The sequence below is a fragment of the Labeo rohita genome, chromosome 17 (genome assembly GCF_022985175.1).
Source record: "Labeo rohita strain BAU-BD-2019 chromosome 17, IGBB_LRoh.1.0, whole genome shotgun sequence".
NCBI lineage: Eukaryota > Metazoa > Chordata > Actinopteri > Cypriniformes > Cyprinidae > Labeo > Labeo rohita.
The window spans coordinates 30119613-30147594 of NC_066885.1; the positions used below are offsets into that span (position 1 = coordinate 30119613).

Here is a 27982-nt window from a genome sequence, read left to right on the forward strand (position 1 = left end):
TGCGATAAACCATAAGTAAAAGTTATATCGCATCCTTAACTTTCCCATGTGCCTACGTTGTATTTACCTCAGCAGTTGCAAAGTGCATCCAGGGGCTAGAGATGTTATCAGATTAGAATGAACGCGTCTCATATTAAATCTGGGTTAAGGAGCTAATCCATTTACCAGTATATTGCCCTCATGATCAAGTTATTGCTACGGTTTATGTACACATGCGATGGAGTATTGTATATGAAAACGGTAATCTGAAACAGTAACCTTTGCGTAAGGGTATACATAGTCTATGTAGTTGCGCTTCTATGCATACTGTATAATTTTCGCCAGTTTGCTTTCAGCTCATCTATTTATGGCAGTTATCGATGGTATGAGACTAAAAATCGCCGCATTAATTTACCCTGCGAACAGCTATAATTCTCTTTGCTTAAGAAGAGATCAGAACTGTGCCAGACAACGAGTGACGTTAACCATCACCGGGAACGCGCGTCACTTCTGTTCTTGTTCTTTTCCATAATGCTCAGCTATCAGATCAGATCAGATGGCATTCAGGTATAGAGAAAAACACACGACAGCCCTTCACATATATAAAGGCGTAAAAAAAAACATAAGTGATGCATATTTGGTTTTATCCTAGCATATTGTATATTGTCATATGTTTGTATTATTATTATTATTATTATTATTATTATTATTACTATTATAATTAGTAGTAGTAGTATTAGTCGTATGGCCTGTTCATTTATCTTACATACATACTGCAGTAGTGGTCATCTAGCAGTCTAATTATGGCTATGTCTTGTGCACCGGTGTTCATTTATACGTTTTCCTCATACTTTACTCAACTTGTAATAAATTACTTCAAAATGAACTCATCAAACGGGTGCTTACTGCAGTGAAGTGTTGACATATTTCAACTTTAATGCAGCATGATGACGTAAAAAAAAAAAAAAAAAAAAAAAAAAAAAAAAAAAACGGTTTCCCAACAACATTGGTTCAAAACCCGACTGGTACTTCGGTAAAATAGTCAGTTTGCACGGATATACACCATCTCCATATCGTACCCACGTGTTGGGAATCCAAAACAACATGCATTTCTAAAAGTATATATATATATATATATATATACGAACCGAAACCTACACAAAATAGTCTGGACACCACGTAAGACTGTAAAACTCAACTATTAAAAAGTGCTGATAGTTGTATTATATATATTGATAATTCCCCTCCCCCAATAAACTTTATTGTACCACTGGCGACATCTATCTGTTCTCAGGGCTATAATAGTGAGTTTGATCCAATCTGGATTCAAAAATATGTCTGAAGAATTGTGATGAATTGGTTGAAAAACGGTTATGATGAAATAAAGAATTGAAAAATACAAATCAATTAAAAAAAAAAAAAATGTTTTTTATTGTGTATCAAACTCCCGAAAAAGTGAAAAACTATAAAACTGCATGGTGACAAGAAGCGAAATTTAAGAGCAACTGCACATGCATGCTCGCAAATTTAAAAGCTCACGCATGGTTCCGCAAAGCTATGCTCTGTGGCCACTTTCTATGAAACCCACGACCACCTCTACACACTCTCCCTGTGTTCCGTGCCTTCAGGACCTGAGAGCATGTGTCCACAGACCACCCAGTGAAAGTTAAAGGTGGGGAAAGAGGGGAGGGAATCCTTGACGCTTCTTTACCGTGCCTTTACCAAGGAAACCCATGCGCGTGTGCTCTGACGCAACTGCCCATTTTTGGAAACATGCGTCAATGGACTAAACCAACTGTGTGATGCGGGTGGCCGTGACAACCAATATAGTTTAAAGCAAATGAAAACATTTTACACCTTTCTCCTTAGCTGAATAGGATGTGTAATTCAAAGTTTAACCATATTCTTTCGTTAACGCTTCACTGGATAGTAACGTCTGGCATAATTGTATAGAAATTTACATTCTGCACCCCTATTTTGCTGTGCGACTTATCAAGGCTATGACGCGTAGAGGCAGGTTGGCGTTGATAAGCGGAGCTACGAAGTAGAGTAGTGCCATTGAAGTGAGTCATCTAACGACGTGACCTGTAGAAGTAGCACTGAAGTTCACTTAGTCGCCAAAATCAGTTCAACAAAGTCCAGAGCGGTACACTCATCACTGCCGTGAGTCACTGCTTTTAGGGACAGGACTAAACCTACGAGAGCACCGAGTTCACTGAAGAAAAGTAGGTGCTTCACAGATTTTTTTTTCTTCATTTTCATCTGGTTCTGTTAGAACATCTCAGTAGCGATGATTATTAAGCATTAGGTTTACACGGGGACATCTATTTATTGGACTGTTTAAGAGACTACAGCATTTCAGAGCGTTGACTTCTCTAATAATATAATATTACACAGATATGCCTGGATTTAACATACTGACCAATAAGAAGTATTTTGGATATCATTTTTAGATTAGGTATAAAGGAATCGCTTTGCTTGGAAGTGCTTTTTTTTGCCACTGAAGACACTCTGATCGTGTGGGAATTCGTTATCAACCTTCTGAAATTTCCTCCTCTTTCCCTGGATCATGTACCAGGATTACACCGGGACATACGACACATCCTCCCGCGGCAGCAGCAGCTCACCGGCGCACCCGGACACCAGCCCCATTCCTGCCTCCAACTACCAGGTAGCCTACTGATGTGCTTGAGTGTCCGTATCCTGGTTACACTTTACATGTTTACACTCTTCGGGTTTGCATAAATAGTCCTACATGTTATCATAATGAATTTCAAACTAACAGGTATTATCCACAGCATATTCCCTTAACACACTTTACATCACATTGCACATACTAAACTACGTGTTATTACAATAAACAGCAATGGCAGTGTGTAATTAGAAGCAGTTCCGCAAAATAATGACACATTAGCACATATTAAAGTCAATACATAGTAACATCACCTGCGTTGTAAAATGTGACCAAACTTTAGATACATCGAGGACTGGCAGTCAGAGTCGTTGATTGTCGTTTTTGTGATGTAAGTTGAAGTGGCCTTGTAGGCATCTTTTTTATTGAAAAGCAACACAAGTGTTATACATGTTTTAAACTTGACATTTGATTACTGCATAGACACACGGACGATGCGCCCTTACCTTAAGTATACAAGTATACCTTTAAGATTAGCCTACAGTGTGTGTGTGTGTGTGTGTGTGTGTGTGTGCGCGCGTGTACTTTTTTTTTTATTATTAAAATCGCTTCTGGTCATTATTTCATTGTTTTCAAAAGAAAGTACATGAAGGACTTATAGCTTTTATGCATGTCCTCAAAATGCGTAAAATCCTCTCAGAGGAATTTGTTTCGCTCTCTTAATAAATGATTCCCAGAGGGGATTTTTCCCCGTCTTGCACTCTATTATTTTGTTAAGATAGTGCACATGTTGGCACTCATAACATTATGTTTCCGTGGAATTAGGCATCTCGTCAGATAAGGGTAGCAGTGGCGTGGGTGGTGTGCGTAATGTGAAATAAACCCACGGAGAGTGCGTACGTAGTGGCCACAGGATGCCACACTTCCGGGACTTCCACATAGCTATTGCACTTTACTAACCATCAAAACATGTTTCATCTAAAAATACGTTTTAACAGAAGGCTATAGCTGTAGTTGAACTGTAAAGTTTAGGATGGAGAAAATTAAGCCAATTCGGATATCGAGTACACTGAAGTGTAAAAAGATAAGACCAGTGAGGGCTTGTAGCTAACCTAAATGAAGACCTTTCACACTTTGGATAATACATATTCAAAGGACTGACTAGAACTAGCTGATATGGTGAAATAAATTAAATGGCATTGACCGTTTGATTACAATCAATGTCATTTGTTAGTCAAACAATTATACTTCAGTCAATGCATGTTTTAGTAGCCTATATATGAGTGATTTGAATGATAGAATATATGCATCTTTCTGCATAGAAAAAATAAAAAACCCACAGACTCGAAGAAATGGGTTTTGAAAAGGAAAAAAAAGCACTTCAAATAACTTTTCTTTTTGTTTGATTCTTGCATAACACTTGTAAATAATGTTAATCACAGCTGTAATATATTATAATTTATCATAGTTGTCTGTCTGTGGTTATACTCCTGGTATTACGTTAAATGCAAAATTCAAGTTAAGTTTTACTAGCAGCTTTTCTTCCACAAGTGTTTTAGCCAATTTTGTGATAATTTTCCGATCTTGATCTCAGTGCCAGTGAATGGAAGCTTGTGTACCGGTCAGTTTGGCAACGTGTACCCCAGACGCTGGTATTTTAATCACATCTGGAACGTTTAACAGCTCCTGACCGTCAAAAATTCCCGAGTATCATCGTGTTGTAGGGTTGCTGTTTTAGCTTAAACCCATGGAATAAACTGCCCCCTTTCGATTACAGCATGTGTTGTTTTGACTGCTTTGGGGGAAAATCAAGTGAAGGGGAAAATTCGGGTACATTTCAGGAGAAATTAGAGCAACGCGCTAATTTCGCAACGCAGCAGAGCTTCAATAGAATAATTCAGTAACTTGTTTATATGTTGACCTTCCCAGTCGTGTGTGATGGATGCAATGTGAAACAAACGCGACAGTTCCTGGAAGTTAGTGTAGTCTTTCGCAATACTTTGCTGTGGAAAACTCTTCTCTACTACGTTAAAGAAACACTATACTTTTAGAGAAGATAAAACACTAAGATGAGACTTAGGAACATTGGCGTTTAGCTATGGCGTTTTTTTTTTTTTTTTTTTTTTTTTTTAAGTACGTATGAATGCTGTTATCGTTTTAAACAACATCACGTTTCCCGTAATTCAGTCCCCTCCAAATGATTTGTGGTAAACATGGTCCGTCACATGAAGTCAGTTTCCCGTTAAAATCCCACCAGGAATGTGTGAATGGACTGGAATTTGGTAAATGGAATGTGCTGGCACGGGATCCCAGTTCAGCTTCCCGGATGACTGGAATAAAGAGCAGTCTTATAACGTGAATCAGCATTTGGTAGTCTACATATGTTAAAAAAAAAATAATAATAATAATTACATTTTACAACTAATATTTGTATTTACAATAAAAAATTGGGTAATAGCCTTGTTTGTACAGTAACTATCACTACACAATAATTGACAAATCAAAAGTTCACATATTTACATTTTTAAATGTATTTCAGACTATATATGAACAAAGTTTCATGATTATAAACTTTTCAGATTTAAAAATTATTAACATTAACTTTATTTAAAACTGTTGAGCATTCATTAATATTAGTAATAGTGGACCTACTTTATATTAAGTGTCTTTAATTGCTGTGTACTTATTTTAAAATAACCATTGGATACAGTGCAGTTATTGTGTGCATACATGTTTTTACATTGTACTCTTATTATTATTATTATTACCACTATTTTATTATTGTTAAAAATACCTTTCTCCGATAACAACTGAGTCATTTGCTTTCTGTACTTACTTCTGTAATTACACTGTTGATTCTACCCCTACACCTTAACCCACCCTTAAACCTAACCATAACACAAAACCTGACCCTGATCATAACTGTATCCTACCTCAGCAGCAGCCAAAGTGTTTTGCATTGAAATGTGAAAGGTATGAAAAAATAGGTGCATTATACTGTACCAAATTATTATTATTATTATATTATTATTATTTTAGTAGTAGTTAAAGACCTAATATAAAGTGGGACTGTTATAGTGATTACTGTTAATTAGCAAATCAAATAGTTGATAATGTTATTAATAAATACCATTAACACATATGATTTAAAAACACATTTTAATAAAATCAACATTTTATTTCAGCCGTCTTATAAGGAATGACATGTTCTTATTGTAAGTAAAAGACACAGTCCATTTCAAAAAACAAAAATCTGATTTACATCTGTCACACTGCAGTGGATCTGTTGCCCATTGCATCACAGAGGGTATTATCTAACCCTGGTCGGCTTCTGTCAGGCAGGGTTGTGGGCTTTCCCATGATTCACCGTGTGTGTGTCACCCTGTCGCTCTGGGGGTCAAGCGTTCAAGAGGGCGCAGAACGACGTAGCACATGGAATGATTCATTAATCTGTGATGATGGGAATTTGTAAAACGGCTAAAAAGTGGGTGGCTAGGGGGACTGCAGTAACAAAGACTAAAAATGAATCATACAGTTTTTTTTTAATGTACAGTGAAAGTCAAAGTTCTAATCCAGAGTTTCATCATAAATATTTACACTTCAGTCTTTGAATATATATATATATATTTTTCCACAGAAGTACAGAGTAGACATGCCTGGTTCTAGCAGTGCCTTTATTCCAACAATTAATGCCATAACGACCAGTCAGGACCTGCAGTGGATGGTTCAGCCCACAGTCATCACATCCATGTCTAATCCATATTCCCGGCCTCACCCGTACGGCTTGTCTGTGTCTAGTGGCCCAAGCCTCCTCGGCCACACAGCCCTCACACGGCCCGGGGTCATCCGGTCCATTGGCGACGCTCGTGGTCGACGCAAACGAGACGAGCAGGTTAGTGTTACATTTTTCTTCTTTGAACCACAGAAACTAAATCAAACCAACAAAACCAGTTTTAACGTATAGTACGAAGACACATTTTTAATGTGCTAACGTGCTGAGTTATTGAATAATTACATTTTGTTTTCTTTTTAGAGCTGCTTTACAGCAGAACTTTGCAACATTAATACTGTTATTTTCTTTTTAATACTGTGAAGCTACATTGAAACAGTCTTTATTGTATAAGTATAATATTAAATAATTTTGACTTGAAATATGTTACTTAACATGATATATGACTTTTTCCTGTAATAATAATTTCTCACAAACTGGAAAAGTTTACTTGCACAAGTGCTCACTCCTCGTGTTCTGTGCAGCTTACCCCAGAGGAAGAAGAAAAACGAAGAGTTAGACGAGAAAGAAACAAATTAGCTGCAGCAAAATGTCGGAACCGCAGAAGAGAACTGACCGAGATGCTGCAAGGGGTGAGTTTTCTACAGTTGTTATAAAGAAAAAAAAAAATTCTAAAATTACCAGCACAGCGGAACACATATTTACCGAATACCCTGAATTAAAATGTCCACAACATTCGCTAGACATATTTTCACGCAATTCTCTGTGGTTAAAAGTTGAAGAGATCCAGAAAAGACAGGTTTTACAGCCACAGAAGGCCAGTGTTGTCTGGCAGACATGGGAATGCCCCGAGTCCCAGACAATTCTGGCTGTAATTGAACTACTTAGCTTTATAATGGCATCTCTCAGGCTGTCAGACCTGAAACATGAGGGAGGAATGTGCTACAGGGGGTTGGAGGGAACCAAACGTCTGATATTATTCGAGGAGGAAACCGCAGCTAACCATCAAACCCCACACACTGCTATCTTCCCTCTTCCCTTCCCCCACTCTTTGCTTCATTCCTCACCAAATAAGGAACTGTATCTTCTGTGACAATAGCTATGCCCTTTCTTCCAATGTACAGTCTCTTTCTTTGTAAATTAAGCATTTGTTTTGCTTTTAGTTTCCTTCTTCCTCATAGCCATATTAATGAGTCAAAATACAGCTACGGTTTATCTATGACTGTCTAGCCACGTTGTTATGTCAGTGTTTTAACCTTCTGGAGGCAGTGACTTTGACAGTTGTTTCAAAATATTTGGTGCTGTGTCAAGTGTTCAGTTTAACAAAGAAATGAGCAGTGAATAGCTCAAATTTGTAATTGCTTGTGTTTATGGGTGGGTGTGTCTTTTATAGTGTCAAAGTGCTCTGAGAGTTCAATCAGGAAAAGTTTTGGGACTGGCTGAAGCATGGCTTTATACCCTGAGATCATTTACCTTACCAACCAAAACCAAAACAACGCACAAAAACAAATTTTGCCACGCTTGTTTGTAGGGCTGCGCAGTTTGTCCAAATGTATTGATTTATTTCTTTGTATTATACATTAATATGGCAATGATAATAATAATAATAATAATTTAGGCAATAAAATTATTATTACTACTGCATTTTAGTAGTAGTAAGTATTAATAAATGATTATTAGTACTAAATAAAAATATATTTAATTAAATAACATCCTTTTTAATATGATAATCACACTAAGCCAAACGATTTCAGTTGCTTTTTGTTTAACTGTGCAGCTGTAGTATAGGCTTACGCTCGAACCAGAAGACAAGAATATCATTGAGATTTTGGGTGAGGACTTTAGAAACACCTTAGAAAGCACAATGAACTGACAACCACCTTGTTAAATTGTTAAATATCAGACCAAATGCAGCATGGTCATTCTTTGTACTTCTTTTTTCATTCAAGGAGACAGAGAAGTTAGAGGAGGAGAAGGCTGACTTGCAGAAAGAAATCGAGACCCTGCAGAAAGAAAAGGACAAGTTGGAATTCATGTTGGTGGCCCACAACCCTGTGTGCAAACTGCCCCCTGAAGAACGCCATCAGAGCTCACACTCCCAGCAGTGTGCGCCCCTTCCTCTGACCATGCGCTCCAACCTGGGCCCCCGGGGACCGATGAATACCCTCAACCCAGTGGTGGTTAAACAGGAGCCTTTAGAAGAAGACGACGATGAGGACGAAGGAAAAGCCCAGCATTCAGTCATCAAGCCCATCTGCCTAGGTGGCGGCATGTATTGTTCTGATGGAGACAGCCTCAACACGCCTGTGGTGGCTGCTTCCACCCCGGTGTCCACCCCAAACAACCCAAGCCTCATCTTCACCTACCCCAGCATGCTCGAGCCCGAGAGTCCCTCACCCTCATCGGAGTCTTGCTCCAAAGCCCATCGCCGCAGCAGTAGCAGCGGCGACCAGTCCTCAGATTCCCTAAATTCTCCCACTCTGTTGGCGCTTTGAAGGAAAAATTGACGGTGCTCCTTTGCCATTCTTGTGGATCTCCAGAGCACGCTCAGCTGGGATTTGAGTGAGGACTTCACCTTAACAAAGCTGAGAAACCTCAAGGGCTAATTTGCTCATTTTATTTAAACGTTGCAGAAGAGAGTTTTTGTTGTCATTGTTGTTTAAATGTACGTGCAAATTCCACTTGCTGTTTCAGCTACAAATAGTTGTGGGTTTCTGGAAAAAAGCGGGAGTAGAGATTTCATCTTCAGCAAGACTCAGAGCATCTTGCAGTCGGCTGCCTGTACACAAGAGCAAGATATTTCCTGCTGGCCATCTGACTAATACGAGAATTGGAATTGCTTGCAGAATCGAATTCTTCATAGGTACAGAATAAGACATTGGACACTACGGTAGATAGCTGCCCTCAAAACATCATCTTTGTATTTGTAAAGTGTGATTATTGTCCCTGTGTATTTTTTGTCCTGCTGTTTATAATATTTAGGGTTCACTGGATGAGCCTCACTGCTGAGTGTCGAAAGAACCATCTTGTATAATAAAATGCTGACCTTTGTTGATATTTTGTATATGCGGCACAAGCACTAAGATAATTTGCCAAACTTACATAGCTTTTGTTATGTAAAGTAAACAAAGAAACAAACAAAAAAACACTTTCTAGCATCAGCGAATCTACTGTCAGGGATTTTTGTCTGTGTCAGTGAGCCATACAAGCATTAGAAGCAATTGCACAGAGAACACAATATAACCGTGTACATGAGGGAAACTCTAGCCATATTAGGCTCTGCCTCTAACCTTGACATGGCAATATCGCTTTTGTATTGGCGCACACTGTGGTTTTCAAATAATAATAATAATATTAAAAAAAGTGTATTACTTTTATAATATGTACTTTTATGTCTCGATTGGCCCTTTTTTTCAGGGTACAGTTTAAACTGAATCATATATTAGCCATATGAGCACTTCTCCCTGAAACACTGGTTGGCTTTTATTGCCGCACTTGGGAACAGATGCACTTTGTCAGCAACCTTACAATCAAATAAATGCCATTCTTTACAGTGATGGATTAAACAGGGAACGCAAAATGATATTGAATGTTTAATGCAAAAGGTGAGTGTGGTGTCCATCAGACACTGAAGAAAAGACACACATTGCAATATTTCTTGAAAAACATTCCATGGAAAAGAAGACTGAACTTCAGAGAGATCTCAAGGTTACTGTTGCTACAGTCAGATAATAATTGAGGGTGAATGTGAGTATTTTGTTGTACAGGATGCAGCAAACTGAAACAAAACAAAACAAATGTGGCTTCTGTTTGAAGGACTTTGTTGCTTTATTTATGTCAGGAACTTTCAAGGATCTAGGAGATAATTTCAGTGTTCGTTAAATCAAGTATGAGAGATTCTAGTTGCGACCAATTTAATAACCCAAAAAAAAAAAAAAAAAAAAGGAAAACGTTAAGGACGGCGTGCTGTAAACTCTTCTCTGTTGGTCTTTGAACCCTGTGTAATTTCAGCAAGCCATCTGTACAGCTTTTTGCACATGTCCTGCTTATCGGTCTGTATTCTCTCTCTCTCTGTCTCTCTTTCTCTCTCTTTATTGCTTTAACTGTTGAAAGACAGAAAACAATCTACAAAAACAGCAATATGTAAGGCAGTGTTGTTCCTTTGGTAATTTAAATTTATTATAATGATAATAAAAACATTTCCAAAGTGGTATTTTTGGATAGTCGTATTTTGCTGTGCACAGTGTTTTGCGTATGTTGGATATTTCATTGTTACAATGTGGTGCTTCTGTGTTTCTTTGAGTCAGTCACAAGATGGTTGAATGCACCTGTTTTTTTTTTTTGTTTGTTTGTTTGTTTGTTTTTGTCTTGTTTTGTTTTGTTTTGCATCAGTTATTCACTTATTTCTAATTTCTGCACATAATCAAAGATGCAGATTTATTCATCAGATTTATTAAAGCTTTGCTTTATCCAACTGATGACTGTAATGACAATGTAAGACATTAAGAATACTTGCTTTGTAAAATACATAAAATATTTCATAAATGGGGATGGTGATAGAGAAGAAACAAGAAGCAAAATAAGCATGTACATATTTGCATGTACTGTACGTACAGTTTTAAATACAATACTTCCTGCTTATACTTCATCAATGCTTCTGTTCTGTAGTTCTTGTTATCAAACTGCACTTTATGTAAAAACAAAATGTATAAACATGTATGTTAGGATGCTAATTTGGCCATACAAATTAGGACTGTGGGGGTTTACTTTCTATTGAACAATCACTCTATATATATTCATTTCAAATACAAAGCTGATGTTTTGGTTAAAGGTGCATTCATTATCTTGCATTACTTTGAATGGATGACCCATTGTCTCATTTCACCAGATCAAGTTTTGTAATGATTATGTACTAGGTTGAAAATGATTTGCCAAGTTTGAGAGTTTGAGTCAATTTTAAAAACATTAATTAATGGCTGTTTTGCGGTTGTGTATTGAGCTTTAGGCCAAATTCATGTGTCTGTGTGGAAATCTTTTATTTTGAAATAAAAATTTCAATTTTAAATTCTGAAATGCGTATATACATATTATTTCAGATATATCACTGCATTGATATAGCCTTAAATCATTGTAAGAATAATGCTCTTTCAAATGTTTGTTAGCTCCATTGCTAAAACTAATTGCACACTGAAAATAAGATAAAATAAATAAATTAAAATAACATAAATTATTAAAATAAAATAAAACAAAACATATATATAAACAGAATATCAACAGAATAGAATATCTGATATAACAGCAATAATAAGGATGAGATTAGACTAAATCAGTTAAGACAAATTTACACAGCAATCATTTATGTTAGGGCAGTCAATCATTTATTCAAGACATGATGTGATTATGAGGCAATCATAAACACATTATACTTTAATACTCCCTTTCCAAAGTATTTTGCAACCATCCACATTTTTACAGTATGTCACTTTAGATAGGTTTAACGTTTTATAATTATTTAACAGAAAAACAGGAAAAACCTTCATGATTTATTGATATATTTGTTCCTTCCTACTTTAGCCTATACTCAGTTATTGAATTCATCTCTGGAATATTACAGTATTTCCTTCAGTGGGTGTGGACTGGTTTGATATTTTACTCTGTATTTTTATAAGTACAAAACAGAAAATGTAGCTCTCTGTCATGCAATGTTCATTTTAAAATAAAAGTCAAAAATAAAACTAAAAGCTTCAGTTATCTTTATCTATTTTTATAAAAATACGAATTCCATTTGCAAGGACAACTAAATGTAGTATTTAAAATGTATGATAGTCAACAGGCAAAAATGGCATACAACACAATAGAGTTATACTGCCACCTAGTGGTTAAAGAGTGCTATATATGGTTTTATGACATTATTTTACATTTTGCTGTTTAAAAGCAACACAGTTAAGTTAATTTTTTGTACAAACAAGTGAAATTATATTAAAATTATAATAAACAGATTTTATCAAAGAATAAGTGTTAAAATAAAATTCATAATATGAAAGGAGGTGACTTGTGGCCAAGTATGGTGACCCATACTCAGAATTTGTGCACTGCATTTCACCTATCCAAGTGAACAAACAAACACACATGTTTGTTTTTGTGAATTGTGGGGACTTTCCATAGACTTCTACAGTTTTTATACTGACCAAACGATATTGTCTATCCCCTAACCCAACCCTAACCCTAACCCTACCTCTTACAGAAAACATGTTTGCATTGTTACACTTTCAGATAAACATCATTTACTATTTTTAATCATTTTTTTTTTACCCATAATGTCAAAAATTTCAGGTTTTACTATCCTTGTGGGGACATTTTGTCCCCACAATGTAGCAAAAACAAGTACACACACACACACACACACAGGCTTATCATTATTGCATTGCATATGTTTTTCCCACAATAAAAACTACACAGCTGTGATTATAAAAGAATTTAGAATTTTTGTTAGATATAAAGTGACAATTGATATTTATGCACATTTTATATAAGTAGTCTTCTATAGTATTATAGAGATCTAACTGATTTACATTACAAACTATCCAAATTTCATCATACTTTCTGGCCATGTAAATATCAGCAACTCCACCAAATTATTTACTCCATTTTTATTTACACCATATTTTTGCCCAGTTCCTCTGTCCTTCTTGTGTTGTTCTATCTTAGCTTCATTTTCTCTTATCTCTCTCTCTCTCTCTTCTTTCTATATATGTGTGTGTGTGTGTGTGTGTGTGTATACAGGTGCATCTCAGAAAATTAGAATATTATGATAAGGTTCATTTTTTTTATTGTAACCTGTCAACAATCTGGCCGGTGACCTTCGGTCGGCTCACCACCAGATGTCGCCCTCTCATTACAATAACATTACACAAACTGTTGCACCACACCCCGGACTACGTTCCCCATCTTCCATTGCGCTGATCACATGCATCCAATCAGACACTGTATATAAGTCTTGGACTTCCCATTGCCTTGGTCCGAGTATTGCATTGTATTTACTAGAGTTGGAGTATTTGGACTCGTACTCGGACTCGAGTCCGGTCTCGAGTACAATTTTTAGGCGACTCGGACTTGTCACGGACTCGGATGCATTTTTACTCGGACTTGACTCGGACTATAGCTTTTCGGACTCGGAAAATATCCCGAGTCTATCCGAGTCTAGAGACAGTTGACGGTAATGTTACTTGCTCGATGCATTATCACGAAAGTGATATTTAGTATTTGCATGTGTTTTTAAGTCTTGTCCAGAAGGCTACTCAAAAGCCGTCGGGTTTATGTGCGCACACACTCAAAGCGCGCTCACAGAACGCGCCTCTCAGTCAGTGTACGAACGCCAAGCCTAACAGAACGCTTCTAATAGGTTCTGTTAGATTATTTCGTCTTTAAGATTATTCATGTAAAAGTTGGCTTTGTCTTAAGTAAACCTAAACAGTTGGGAGAAATACTGGTGCATCAAAATATTTGATCTGTGCGTCAGATCTTAAAGCGACCGCAGCGTAAACCTGCAGCCGGCGACGCGTCATAAATATTAATAAAACAACAAAAGGAAAAGAGAAAATCACTCACTGTTCTTGACTGAATCACTTATTAACTGTAATAATAATTACCTTTAATGTATACACTGAAGATTTTGCAGTGTTTTATTTTAACATTTATTACTTCATGAAATGTCTGTAGTCTATTTCTGTAGTAGCCTTTATATAGACCTACCTAAAAAACTAAAAAAAAAAAAAAAAAACCCTAAAAATTCTATTTTTAAAAAGATTTTATTTTTTAAAAAAAATATTATTTCATTTGTGTTTTTGATTAATATATTTATTAATACTTTTGCTTATAAGTAAACGTGGAGTGTTTACTTGCCTTCGGTAAGCTTGAGAATGTTTTACTTACATTAGTTGATTAGTTTTTTTCTGTATTGAAATTTTTATTATTATTTAAACATGGTGGCAGTTTCTAGCTTCAAAGAAGAAAAAAAAAATTCTAACATCTTTGCAGCACCTTGGGTGTGCATGATTTTCTAATAATTCAATGGCCCATCATCAGTTATTCCTTATATAATGTAATTTATTGTAATTAATGTAACTATAAATGCATTCAAAAATAAAACAGGTGTGAGTTGGCTGTGACTTATGGAGAGTGTGTGTCATTGTAAAGATTAGGTTTATCCCTCAGTCTCATTTTCATCCAAGAAAAAAAAAGTCATATACAACCCAAAACACACACAGCCACAATCAAAAATAAAAGAGGTACATTTTCTGCTCTTAAGGTCCCATTTTCACATTCTAAAACCTGTTTCACTCTAAAATATGTCACATTACATGGATCAGCCATAACTTCTGTTACATGACTTTAAGTTTGCTAAGCAGAGCATGGACACTAATTATGAGATGTTGTGAAATCAAAAATCAAAATGGCAAGATCCACTAGAGGTTTGCTTTTCTTACATGTCAACTGACATTGCGTTTTTCTAGTTCTAAAGGTTAAAAACAGGGGTTCCCAAACTGGGCCCTGGTCCTTGGTTTAGCTTCAACTTGCCTCAACACACCTGCCAGGGGGTTTCTAGTATGCCTAGTAAGAGCTTGATTAGCTGGTTCACGTGTGTCTAATTGGGGCTGGAGCTAAACTCTGTAGGACACCAGCCCTCCAGGACCGAGTTTGGGCACGCCTGGATTAAAACAATGTTAAGATACTGACAAACAGTAGTGTTTCCTTGGACTCGGACTCGGCCCTTTGGGACTCGGACTCGACTTGAACCAACACTAGTATTTACATTCGTACGGAGCCGTTCCCTAGTTACCTCTGTTAGTTCTCTGAGTTTTGTATTTTCGCCTGATTTTCTCGTTCTGTGTGTTACGCTGCCTGCCCTTTGGAACTCTAACCTGTCTATTCGGATACCCTTTTGCCTAGCCCCTTGGATTACTTCAGCCGTTGATCGACCTTCGCCTGTTCCGGATTACTCTCTTGTTTTGTCAATATATACCTGTTTGCCGTTGACGACCCTGCCTATGTTTGACCATGTCTCTGTCTAAATTCAATAAAGCTCTGCAGATGGATCCACCTGTTCCACGCTTCTGATATTCCGTAACATAACCATAGATTGTAATTTATTTTAAAAACTGAAACTTCCATATATTCTAGATTCATTACATGTAAAATATTAAAAAAAAGTTTTTTTGTTTTAATTTTGATGATTAGAGCTTACAGCTCATGAAAGTCTCCATATCTTAAAATATTTAAATATTTCCTAAGATCAATCAAAAAACAGATTTGCAAAAAAAAAAGAAAAGTTCAAGTTTTTTAAAGTATGTTCATTTATGCACTCAATACTTGGTCGGCAGCACATATTACAGCAAATGACTTGCTCCTAGCACAAATTACAGCATCAGTGAAGTGTGGCATGGAAGTGATCAGCCTGTGGCACTGCTGAGGCACTACTGAGCCTTCAGATCATCTGTATATTGTTGAATCAACTGTTTCGCAACTTTCTCTTGAAAATATCCCATAGATTCTCAGTGGGGTTCAGGTCAGGCTGGCCAATAAAGCACAGTAATATCATGGTTAGCAAACCACTTGGAAGTTTTTGCACTGTGGGCAGGTGCTAAAGTCCTGCTGGAAAAGGAAATCAGCATCTCCATAAAGCTTGTCAGCAGACTGAAGCATAAAGTGCTCCAAAATCTCCTGGTAGACGGCTGCATTGACTTTGCACTTGATAAAACACAATGGACCAACACCAGCAGATGTCATGGAACCCCAAATCATTACTGACTTCAAAAACTTCACACTGGACTTCAAGCAGCTTGGATTCTCTGCCTCTCCAGTCTTCCTCCAGACTCTGGGACCATGATTTCAACATGAAATGCAAAATTAACTTTTATCTGAAAAGAGGACTTTGGACCACTGAGCAACAGTCCAGTTATTTTTCTCCTTAGCCCAGGTAAGATGCTTCTGACGTTGTTTCTGTTTCAGGAGTGGCTTGGTAGCCCTTTTCCTGAAGACGTCTGAGCGTGGTGACTCTTGATGCGCTAATTCCAGCTTCATTCTACTCCTTGTGAAGCTCTCCAAAGTTTTTGAATCTGCTTCACTTGACAGTCTCAAGCTTGCGGTCATCCCTGTTGCTTGTGCACCTTTGCCTACCCAATTTCTTCCTTCTAGTTAACTTTGAATTGAGTATGCTTTGATACAGCACTTTGTAAACAGCCACCCCTTTCAGTAATGACCTTCTGTGACTTACTTTCTTTGTGGAGGGTGTCAGTGATTGTCTTCTGGACCATTGCCATGTCAGTAGTCTTCCCCATTAGTGTGGTTTCAAAGAACAAGAAATACCTGGAATTTAGACTGTAGGGATGGTCACTTAATGAAACTCAAATGTAAATATTCTAATAGTTTGAGATACAGGACTTTTGAATTTCATAAGCTGTACGCTCTAATCATCAAAATTAAAACAAACAAACAAAAACTTTTGAAATGTTTTATTTTACATTTAATGAATCTAGTTTCATTATTTAAAATAAGTTACAATAAAAAAAATTAACTTTTTCATGATGTTCTGATTTTTTTTAGATGCACCTGTATATACAGCGGGTAAAATAAATATTAAACAGGTCATCATTTTTTCCTGGTAGGTATATTTCTAAAGGTGCTGTTGACATGAAATTTTCACCAGATGGCGATAATAACCCAAGCCATCCATACATACAAAAAAACAAAACAAAACAAATAATTTCAGAAATTCAGTTATGCATAATAAAATGGAATGAGACAGAGAAAGTATAGAACTACTAAAATTTATTTAACACTCAAAAGCCTTTGCTGGTAATGACAGCTTCAAGATGCCTCCTGTATGGAGAAACTAGTCGCATGCATTGCTCAGGTGTGATTTTGGCCCATTCTTCCAGAGAGAATTCAAATCTTAAAGGTTCCGTGGGCCTCTTCTATGAACTCCGATCTTTTTGTCACAATACGTTTGTCATTCCATTTTACAGTTTTTTAAACCATCACTCATTTTCTCAAAACTTTAAACACACATCCAAATGTTCAAACTAAATTTACAGAAACCCTGACTCTTCTGGCAAAATCAAACAATCGCTTCAAAACCATTTCACCTGTACTCAAAATCAAATAAAGCTTTCAAATCATACACATAGTAGTCAATACTACTACAATACTCAGTTAGGAACCTAGGTGTGCTATTTGATAGCAATCTTTCCTTCAAAGACCACATTTCTAGCATTTGCAAAACTGCATATCTCAAAAATATATCTAAATTACGACCTATGCTCTCAATATCAAAATGCTGAAACGTTAATTCATGCATTTATGATCTCAAGGTTAGATTATTGTAATGCTTTACTGGGTGGTTGTTCTGCACGCTTAATAAACAAACTCCAGCTGGTACAAAATGCAGCAGCTAGAGTTCTTACTAGAACCAGAAAGTATGACCATATTTGCCCAGTTCTGTCAACACTGCACTGGCTCCCTGTTGAACATCGTATATATTTTAAAATCTTGCTAATTACTTATAAAGCCCTAAATGGTTTAGCGCCTCAGTACCTGAGTGAGCTCTTATCACATTATAGTCCCTCGCGTCCGCTGCGTCAAAACTCTGGCAATTTGATAATACCTAGAATATCAAGAAGAATGGCATCTACTCTAATATTAGTCTGTTTCTTTCTTATTCCGAGGTCACCTTAACCACCAGAGCCAGTCTGTATCCAGATCAGATGGTCATTGCAGTCCCCCGGATCCAGTCCGTACCCAGCCCAAACAGTGGATCAGCACCTAGAGATGACCTCTACAGCCCTGAATGTCAGCGGAGACCACATCAACTAGATGAGCCAAAAAACATACACACACTCAAAAAAAAAATCACACCTAAGTTTGGTGAATATACAAAAAAAAATTAAAATAAAAAATACACACACACACACGTTTGTTTTTGTGAATTGTGGTGACTTTCCATAGACTTCTATAGTTTTTATACTGACAAAACGATATTGTCTATCCCCTAACCCTAAACCTACCCCTTACTGAAAACACGTTTGCATTGTTACACTTTCAGATAAACATCATTTACTATTTTTAATCTTTTTTTTTTTTTTTTAATTTCAGAGTTTACTATCCTTGTGGGGACATTTGGTCCCCACAATGTAGCAAGAACAAGTACACAAATAGTGGTTTATCCATTTCAGACCAGGCTATATTTTCTTTATGCAGCTGCATGGGAACAACAGTCCACTGAATTGCATCATGTAAGTTCGAACTTCAAATTTGCTCTCACAGGAAATGAGTAACTTCAGATGACTGTGAAATCATTAACAGCACTTTATTACAGATGCTCATTAGAATATCATCCATAACACAGTTGTTTGAGCATGGTTTGCAGTAGACAAGACAAAGATTCCTTGGTGTATATATTATAACTTTATATAACCTTGCTTGTTTAATTTTAAATTGAACATTATTTTACCTGTATTGGTGATGCCAGCTGGAGTAAGTCAATTTGACTTATTAGCTTGACACTTTTTTGCTTGACACATTCTGACTCGAGCCGAACCAAAGTCACTTATCGTAGTTTGTAGTTCACAATCATGAAACTATATTGCCCAGAATTCTTGTAGGTTTTCCTTGATGTTGATTGGCTGCGCTAAGACACTCCTCTCGTTAATGTTCCAGCAGAACTGCATGTCAAGTTTAAGCTAGCCGCTATGAACGGAGATAATGTCCCCATTTCAACACAGGAATTTTTGGTTTGACGATGGCATTAAACTGCTCTACATTTAGTCGCCTTATCTTAAGAGCACACACCGCGGCTGAGGCCTGCACAAAGCGGGTAATTCAACAGACATGTGGGAGATATAGAGTATGTCGATGGTATTCTGGTGTCACTCATGAAGAAAACAGACTGGAGAAGGTGTGTGTTTTCCTTACACCTTTTACACATACACTTAGCGGCCTTACACCTTTTACACATACACTTACATCTGCAGCTGCTGCACATGTACGGGATCATGAAGCTCTTTAAAGTCATGTGATGACAGTAATTATGTGCTAACACGTACTTTTGGGACAAGGTTTTGCCTAAAGCTAATGCTATTTGAACGACGCCTCTGTTTATGTAACATTTTTTTTTGTGTTTGTTAGTTGTGTTGATGTATAATTGTGGCTTGTTCAACTTTATGTATATGAAGTATTATGAGTTATTTTTTTAATGCAGAAAAAATACACATACAACCATTTCCATTTTTCTTGTTTCATGCTAGAGTAGGTGCTGAACATAAATTTGAAGTGTGGCAAATTATAAATGATCTTTACAACAGTTTGGTCATAAGACTCTCACTAAAGTACCAAACCAGACAAATCGGTAATGGATGTCACGCTCTATAATGTGACAAGCCGTTATGCATGCTTACCGTGAAATCTCTGGACAATAGACTACTAAATTAAATCTAAATATATTGTTTGTACCATATAACTTTAGACAAAACTTTAGACTTTAGACATACAACATTTTTCAAGACTTATAACAGAAATGCACCCTTAATTTTGCAAAAGCTGAATGGATTTTTTTTTTTTTAAATCTCAGTACTGGGTTTTAGTGTGTGTGTGTGGGTATGTATTTATGTATGCATGTATTTATTTATTTATTGGTGTCGACCAATTAATCCCATCCGAAATAAACGTTTTTGTTTATATATGTGTGTATACTGTGTATATTTATTATACACACATACAGTATATATTTTCAAATATTTACATGTATATTCATATAATTGATATTATATATAAATATAAATATAACATATTTTTCAAAAATATATGCATGCATGTGTGTATTTCTGTATACATAATAAATAAACACAGTACACACACATATATTATGTAAACAAAAACTTTTTATTTATCATCAGCCTACCATATTCTATTTGTTGTTCTGTGCAGGTCAGAGAGCATATGGTTCCAGGTAGTCATAGGCAAGTCCTGAAGGATGTTCTGCCTTTCTCAGCATTCCTTATGGACTCCTTTGGACGAAGGCATAATTACCTTCGCATTTCTCTGACTGAGAAATGTAACCTCCGCTGTAAGTCTAACATACTGTATGCTTTGTGAAAAGACATTGGCTTAGTTAGCACTGACCGGTCAGAGTCGGACTGTTCACAGCTTAGTCTTAGAAGCTAAGAATGGCTTGATTTAAAAAAAAAAAAAAAAAAAGGAGATATTTCTTATAAAGATTACAAAAATACCCCTGGGTGGATTTGTATCATAATGGGGTGGTTGTGTACACACACTGCCAACACACATTTATGTTCAAACAACATGTAAAAGGGAGTTTTGGATCCGATGACCCCTTTAATAAAAGTAAAAAAAAAAAAAAAAAAATTGTATATGCATGCTTCTTTTGCTCTTTGTTTCTGGCAAACCATTTTAAATTAATCATTGTTTTTAATGAAAGCTCTTCTATTTTTCAGGTCAGTATTGTATGCCACAGGAAGGAGTAACACTCACACCTCGCTCTCAGCTCCTAACAGCAGAGGAGTTGTTGATATTAGCCAGACTCTTTGTACGAGAGGGTGTTAATAAGATACGACTGACTGGAGGAGAACCTCTCATTCGCCCAGACGTTCTGCATATAATAAGTAATTTTTTCACTTTTTGTTAGTTTTGTAAATGCTTGTTACTTTGAATCATATCATAGTAGTGACATAGACATCTCGAATTCTACATGTTGAAATGTCTGCAATTATGAAATGTCAGTTCATACCATTAATGTACAGTGGGTAATTTAAATTGGAGACTAAGGGTACAACCAATTTTTCTGAAGTCAAGTAATTTCATTGCACAAGTCATTTCAAGTTGGTGTTATGGAGAGACTAGCACTGATCATTGTGTTGGTCACTGATCATGTGCTGAATTTTGCACTTTATGGCTAATCCTCTGCATAGCATACATGACAAAACAATGTTACACTAATTAAACTTTGAATAGTTTGAAGTTATTTTTTCTCTCTTTCTTTCTGAAAGCGGAATTGAGGAAGTTGGAGGGTTTAAAGACCATTGCAGTCACCACAAATGGGATGAATCTGACCCGAATGTTGCCCAATCTAAAGAAAGCTGGAGTTGATCTACTTAACATTAGTCTGGACACTCTGGTTCCTGCCAAATTTGAGTTCATTGCTAGACGAAAAGGTACAAAATGCTGTTAAGCTCCAAAACACAGAAAACAAAGTTTGTATTCCTCCAGGATAGATGTATATGAGTGCAGATATAAAGCATGGGGTGTCATGGATAAAGAAATTCGGACCATGAATGTCTTGAAGCACAAAGGTTGCAGCAGAACATGGAGAAAGTGTATGAAACAGTTTGTTTGTTTGTCTCCACTGTTGATCTCAGAAAGCTTAAAATAATTGACAAAAGTAATGTGAAAATATACAGTTTAAGGTGGGATTGCTCTATGTTCTTTTATTACCAGTTTGAGTCTTGTTACATTATTGGTTCAAAATGTGTAGCATGTTCTAATCAGATGTTGTCCAGTACAACTTTTGTCAGGCATTTCAAAGGTAGATTATCTTTGATTATCATTCATTCATTAACTTGTAATGCTAAGTATTTACTGTAAGCTGTAAAAGCTTACAGTTGAAGTTTCTTCATTTTATGAACACGAAATAAACACTTACACTGTCAAAACGTGCCATAGGAGAAGTGCTAGTTAAATGCATTTGTTCTGATTGATGATTTCAGCCCTCTAAAACTATTTCAGCCAGAAACCAAAAATTGCTGTTTTGGTAGAACATTTTTGGTTGTCAAAATTTTGGAGTGTTACTAACTCAGTATGTGCTTTCTAATTGATGCTTAATATTGGTACCACTTGCAGGGTTTCATAAAGTGATGGAGGGCATTGAAAAGGCTATTGAAATGGGCTACAATCCAGTCAAGGTAATTTACCTGCCTTAAAACATCTGAATTGATAATTCCTTTTAATGTAAAAAAGTAGTCATGTCTATGATTAAAGCTTTAAAATTATACAGAAGTACTCAGAAAGTGTCACATGCTAGAGCTCATGAAACCACTTTAGGGCATTTATTACCACCTTTCTAGCAACAATTATAAACCAGCTTGTCGTAAATATTCATAAGTTGTCTTTTTGCACTGTAACATTGGAAACCTCAGTTATTTGTTTATTGTGGTAAAGTGTTGTCTCTCTTCTCAGGTGAACTGTGTGGTCATGAGAGGTTTGAATGAAGATGAATTGACTGACTTTGTGTCACTGACAGAGAGGAAACCATTGGATGTGAGATTCATAGAGTACATGCCTTTTGATGGTAAGATTATGTTATCTAAAGTCAAAGAGAGAAATCTACATTGTACACTTAGCCCATCTTACAGGTTGTAGTATAATTGGCACGGTTGTAAAGGTTGCAGTTTCTGCCCCAGTTCTCTAATCGTATTAGTAGTGCAGATTATTCTCTTTCCAGGTCAGTGAGATTTAGTGTACCTCAGGATTTATATTCATAACACAGTCCACGTTCTGTTGATGTTTTAGATGAAGGACCACCAAAGTCATATTCCTTCACTACTAAACAGGTTTAATAATGTGCAGAAACAAGTTCCAGTTCCTTTTGCTGTAAACAGTGACAATGAAGAGATTAAGGGACAAATTCAACACATTTCTCTTTGTGAGTCTGGAAGGCAGAAATTTTATGAAGCCAGTTGCATAAGCAGATATGGCGCCACTGTTACAGGTTTTTGCTCTGGGGGCAAATAGTACAGCAGTCACTAAAAATAACAAACTGTTTAGCCGTTTATGACTTATCTAAACAATGACCTCACATCACCTGATTCAGGTGAAACTATGAAAGACTACAGGGAAGAAATTAAATAGTTAAATATAGAATCCAACAATGAAAAGACAAAAGACTTTTTTGGTAAGACTAATAAACAAAAAAAAAATAAACAAAAACTGACATTTTGACTGGTTTTACTAAGTGTTTTTCTTTTCGGAGTATGTATTTACACTAAGTGCAAACAGCCCACCTTGTTGGCAGAAGCTATTTACACTAACTCCGCCCACGAACGTGTGATTGGAATAGTCAACACCTCAAAAGACCCCCCCTAAACAACAGCTAAAGTGGCTCAGTTTGGTAAAGCGCCTACCATAGTCTTTATCGAATCTGCCTATTGGCTAACTTTTTTTCTCTTTTCAAATCTCATATCATATCAGAAAGGCAGTTATTTTCAATAAAAATGAAGGAAATATCTGAAAAGTTGAAAATAAAGTATCAGTTAGGGTTATTAGTTAGGAATAGGCTTTATTGTCCCAATAAGGTGGCATCCATTTAATAATTTGAATTAAAACTATAATTTAAACTCAATACGTTATTATTGCATAACGTTGTAATAATGTACAATACTGAGGGACAGATAATTGCTTCTTTTTGCAATAAGTATTATAAATAGCAAAAATAAAGTGTAAATAGAACCCATTGCTGTTTGCACTTAGTGTAAATAGCCTCCAATGCTATTTTACTTGTATTGTACTTGCAGTAAAACACTTTAAGATTTGCTTAAAGTATTAATATCTCTTCACACATGATGTGCCTTCCTAAGATTTCTTTTTAAAATCTTTTTAATAACCTGCTGTTTAATGTATGTCTGGAAAAACATTTCTGCATACAAGAATGTAAATCAGCTGAATGTTGTTTAAGTATCTTCACACACTGGCTGTCTCTATAGGTAACAGATGGAACTTCAAGATGATGGTGAGTTATCAGGAGATGCTGGATTGTATAAAGCAAAAATGGCCCAATCTGGAGCCTGTGCCTGGAGAGGAAACGGATACAGCCAAGGTCAGCCCAGCTCCAGACTGCTAAATAAATCACTGGCCATGAATCGTTCTCAATGATAAATTCTCATTGGAGCCAATTTGAATTTTCTTTTTTGAGGGTAAAGTTATCAGGTTTTTGCTATGTTACTGTGCAGTTTTTATTCATTGATCTGTAAATGTTGAACATTTTTATAACTTTTCATACTCATGTTATTAGTAGACCAAGAGACTTCAATAAAAACATTCCTTTTGTAATCTTGCATTGTCTTCGTAAGGCTGTAGAATCATTTAAGCAGATAAGCCTCCTGTGTGTTTCTGTGTTGTCTGCTCACAGGCATTTAGAGTACCAGGATTTCAGGGCCAGCTGGGCTTCATTACCTCCATGTCGGACAATTTCTGTGGCTCCTGTAACCGCCTGCGCATCACGGCTGATGGCAACCTTAAGGTACGTAGTGTTTGTATGTGTGATGTTCCTTACACTGATATGCCTTGCATTTAAGCTTTTTTAGTAAGCTGTCTGATCTGTGTTGGTTTGTTTTTATGTATGTGTCTGTCGGTACACCATCAGGTTTGTTTGTTCGGAAATTCAGAGGTGTCTTTGAGGGATTTTCTGCGCTCTGGAGCAACTGAAGAGGAACTACTGCACATCATAGGGGCAGCAGTCGGGAGGAAGAAGAAACAGCATGCAGGTAAAGACAAACACACTCTGACACATCAGTTCAGCTGTCCAGCAAATGATTCCAAACTACTAAAGAATATAAAATGTATTCAACATTACATTATGTCTTATTAATTGTTTATTTACTTTGTATTTAATATAAGTCTTTTTCTGCAGGGATGCTCAGTATATCTCAGATGAAGAACAGGCCAATGATTCTCATTGGTGGGTGATGCGGCTGTACGTAATACACTTCCCATCTCACTCACTATATTGTTAATTGGGGTGTGTTGAATATCTCAATATTTTTTGGGATTAGATTAGATAAAAGAATATTTTGCAGTTTGTTTTTGTTCTTGTACCTTGACTGGTTTATGCCTGTTGTGGACAGCTGACATCCCAAAGCTTTTCATATTCTTCATATTCTGTGTACTTATTAGTTCATAGTGACAATGACAGAAATTAACTCTTTCATTAAGAGTTGATATTTGCCACCGTAAATAGACTTTTCCTGGAGTATTTTTTACCATTGTTACAGATCAAATTAAATCAGTATCAACAAAATCAATTTTTGCACTGCGGAAATTACAATTGCATAAATAATGTAGAGATAAATGTTTAAAAAAAATATTTTGAATATTGAAATAAGAAAAAAGAAATTAGGACATTCTGACTGCGTTGTACCAGGCTTTAAGCAGTGAAAGTTTTGCAAAGTCCACACTGTTACAACAGAAATTGCAATATTATTCTAGATGATATATTGCACACCCTATCAACAAGCACAATTTTTCATATATATAGTTTTTCACCCACCCTGTTTAGGTTAACTTGTATACATTTTACCAAATTACCATCTGTGGGGGATTCACCTTTAGAACATATTGTATTGTTGAATATGTGTGTCCTTGTTTACAGGTGGAAACTGCAGCTGGCTGCTGCCAGTACCTCTGTTTAGCAGCAGTCAGAGGCAGCATCTTCCTCTGATCCACTGCATGGATTCAGCAGCCACTGCTACAACTCAGTCATTAACAAATTACATTCAACACTTTCATGATAATGCCCATCAGGACTACACAAGCACTTTTGTTAATGATCCACTATGTTTGATTCCTCCTTGTAAAAAGCATAATCAACCAAGGTTTCATTCTATGAAAAGATTGAACAATCGAAGACAAAGTCGTGCAGCCTCAGAGGCCAGTTGCAGTGAAGTGATGAGCGAATCTTATCATCAAGTGAATACTGGTGCCTTAAAAAAACGCACATCTCTCATCGTTTATACGCACAATTTGCGCTGGGGGTCTCGGTCACCACTGCTGCAAACCAAAACATTTCCTCCCATCCTTTTTCTTAGTGCACTACTCTCAACATCCAAATTTAGAGATTCAGCTCTCCATTTTGCACGATACTGCTACAGCAAAACCCCTGAATGTGGGTTTGATTTAAAAATACCGCATACAGATGGACAGTCCTCCAGCCTTGATGGAACCTCTGATCAGTTGACCCACACTGATGCACAGGGTAAAGCCTCCATGGTCAATGTGGGTGGTAAGGCAGTAACTTGTCGCACAGCCATGGCTTGTGGCAAGGTCATCCTGGGCCCAAAAGCTTTTAATTTGGTGCATGCCAACCAGCTTGCCAAGGGCGATGCACTAGCAGTAGCACAGCTAGCGGGCATCATGGGTGCCAAGCAGACGTCATCTCTCATTCCCCTCTGCCACATGCTTCCTCTTGACCACGTCTCCGTTACCATAGAGCTGCTGGAGGAAGAACATGCTGTCATCGTCAAGGCAACTTGCCAAACCACTGGCTGCACAGGAGTGGAGATGGAGGCCCTGACTGCCGTTGCGGTAGCCATGCTAACCCTCTATGACATGTGCAAGTCAGTCAGCCGTGACATTGTTATTACTGACATCAAGTTGCTTAGCAAGACGGGCGGACAGAGAGGTGATTTTCATCGCTCACCTGATTCCTAAAAAACACATAAGCTACAGGCTACATCTCACCTGTAGCTAGAATATTTAATTCTTCTCTCTAGAATGACATCAGTTCTCTGTAACAAAATGTGCCTTCAGATGCTTCTAGCTAATCTATCTATTGTCATTTTAACTATTCCTGTGTCCATGCCCAGCATGAATGTGATTTATTCAAGTAAGCGCCATTTACTTGACATATGAATAATACTTCATTTTGGTCTAGATTTATTTTGATAATGATAATGCAGCTAATTATAATGCATTTGGTAAAGCTGTCAAAGTTTTCATCAGTTGAGCAAACTTGTATTTGCTCTGAAAAGTGTTTGTATGCCTGAGCAAAAACAAACAGTAAAAAATGATTATCCTTTGAGTGTGCTGTCCTTTAAAGCTATAACACAACTCACCTGACAGTGTAAAGGTGTCCAAAATGCAGTTTTATATAGTGCTGCAGGTATTACACATTTTACAGGTCAAAACCCAGGAATAAACATTTTAGCATTTCTGGTTCCATGGTTTTGATCTTTTATGTTTATTTGGTTAAATGCCTAAAATAAGATCCTAAATTAAGATACTTCCATGTTTTATTCTATAATAATAAATACATCAGTATTACCCCCTTGGGATTTTTCAAACTTTTACTTGTTTTGAAAAGTGCTTTTGCCAACAAGTGGCTAAATGGGATTACAGAGAACTTCCAGTACACTAAAAGTCATCAGACCAAACAGAAAATGCACCTACTCTCTAGTGCACTTTAACAGCTTAGTTGTGTTAATAATTATGCTCTTGCAAACTATACAGACTTCATTGCTATTTTTCTGTTATACAAAACTGAATATGAACACTGGCATATGCCAGAATGCTGTTCATCATAATGTTCTAATATAATTAATGTTAACAATGTGTAATATGCTCCATGTCTTAACTGCAATAGTTGGTTTGGATAAAATGTTTGAATGATAAATGTTTGGTAGTTTGGTATGTGTTTTATAATCGACAGTCATGCCCAAAACAGTGACGTGCTAGGAACTTCCGTATGTTGGACGACAAATTGTTTGATTTGTCAGATTTGTAACTGTGGTTCTTTGCGTGATCAGAAGAGGGCAGTGTTTCACCATGAGAAACACTGGAAATATGCTGTCGTGAGAACTGCA

General features: G+C 36.6%; 2 protein-coding genes across 5 annotated transcripts; both read left to right on the top strand.

The window, feature by feature from the left end:
* Positions 1-2018: 2018 nt before the first annotated feature.
* fosl2 (FOS like 2, AP-1 transcription factor subunit) lies at positions 2019-10291 on the top strand. Of its 3 annotated transcripts, none has more exons than XM_051133241.1 (5): positions 2019-2204; positions 2433-2650; positions 6249-6503; positions 6866-6973; positions 8291-10291. In XM_051133241.1, exons 2-5 carry the CDS (start codon positions 2549-2551, stop codon positions 8834-8836), a joined length of 1011 nt encoding a protein of 336 aa, XP_050989198.1. In that variant the 5' UTR covers positions 2019-2204; positions 2433-2548; the 3' UTR covers positions 8837-10291. The 3 variants fall into 3 exon arrangements, with proteins under 3 accessions (XP_050989198.1, XP_050989199.1, XP_050989197.1); XM_051133242.1 differs by having other exon boundaries at positions 2558-2650; XM_051133240.1 differs by having other exon boundaries at positions 2019-2650.
* An 8733-nt stretch (positions 10292-19024) lies between these two features.
* Positions 19025-27791, top strand: mocs1 (molybdenum cofactor synthesis 1). 2 transcript variants are annotated; one of them, XM_051134186.1, is made up of 11 exons: positions 19025-19293; positions 20322-20460; positions 20849-21016; positions 21401-21565; positions 22251-22312; positions 22587-22698; positions 24110-24222; positions 24535-24645; positions 24769-24889; positions 25036-25083; positions 25774-27791. In XM_051134186.1, the coding sequence occupies exons 1-11, from the start codon at positions 19138-19140 to the stop codon at positions 26829-26831; spliced, it is 2253 nt and encodes a 750-aa protein (XP_050990143.1). In that variant the 5' UTR covers positions 19025-19137; the 3' UTR covers positions 26832-27791. The 2 variants fall into 2 exon arrangements, with proteins under 2 accessions (XP_050990143.1, XP_050990144.1); XM_051134187.1 differs by having other exon boundaries at positions 19029-19293; positions 25036-25098; positions 25774-25922.
* The last annotated feature ends 191 nt before the right edge of the window (positions 27792-27982 follow it).

Excerpts from the sequence above, each read along its gene's own strand:
- mocs1 (XM_051134186.1), top strand. The coding sequence starts at position 19,138 with ATGGCATTAAACTGCTCTACATTTAGTCGCCTTATCTTAAGAGCACAC. Across the intron at positions 22,699-24,109 it reads AGAGTACATGCCTTTTGATG|GTAACAGATGGAACTTCAAG; the intron begins GTAAGATTATGT and ends CTGTCTCTATAG. Across the intron at positions 24,646-24,768 it reads CGGCTGATGGCAACCTTAAG|GTTTGTTTGTTCGGAAATTC; the intron begins GTACGTAGTGTT and ends GTACACCATCAG.
- fosl2 (XM_051133240.1), top strand. The coding sequence starts at position 2,549 with ATGTACCAGGATTACACCGGGACATACGACACATCCTCCCGCGGCAGC. Across the intron at positions 2,651-6,248 it reads TTCCTGCCTCCAACTACCAG|AAGTACAGAGTAGACATGCC; the intron begins GTAGCCTACTGA and ends ATTTTTCCACAG. Across the intron at positions 6,504-6,865 it reads GACGCAAACGAGACGAGCAG|CTTACCCCAGAGGAAGAAGA; the intron begins GTTAGTGTTACA and ends TGTTCTGTGCAG.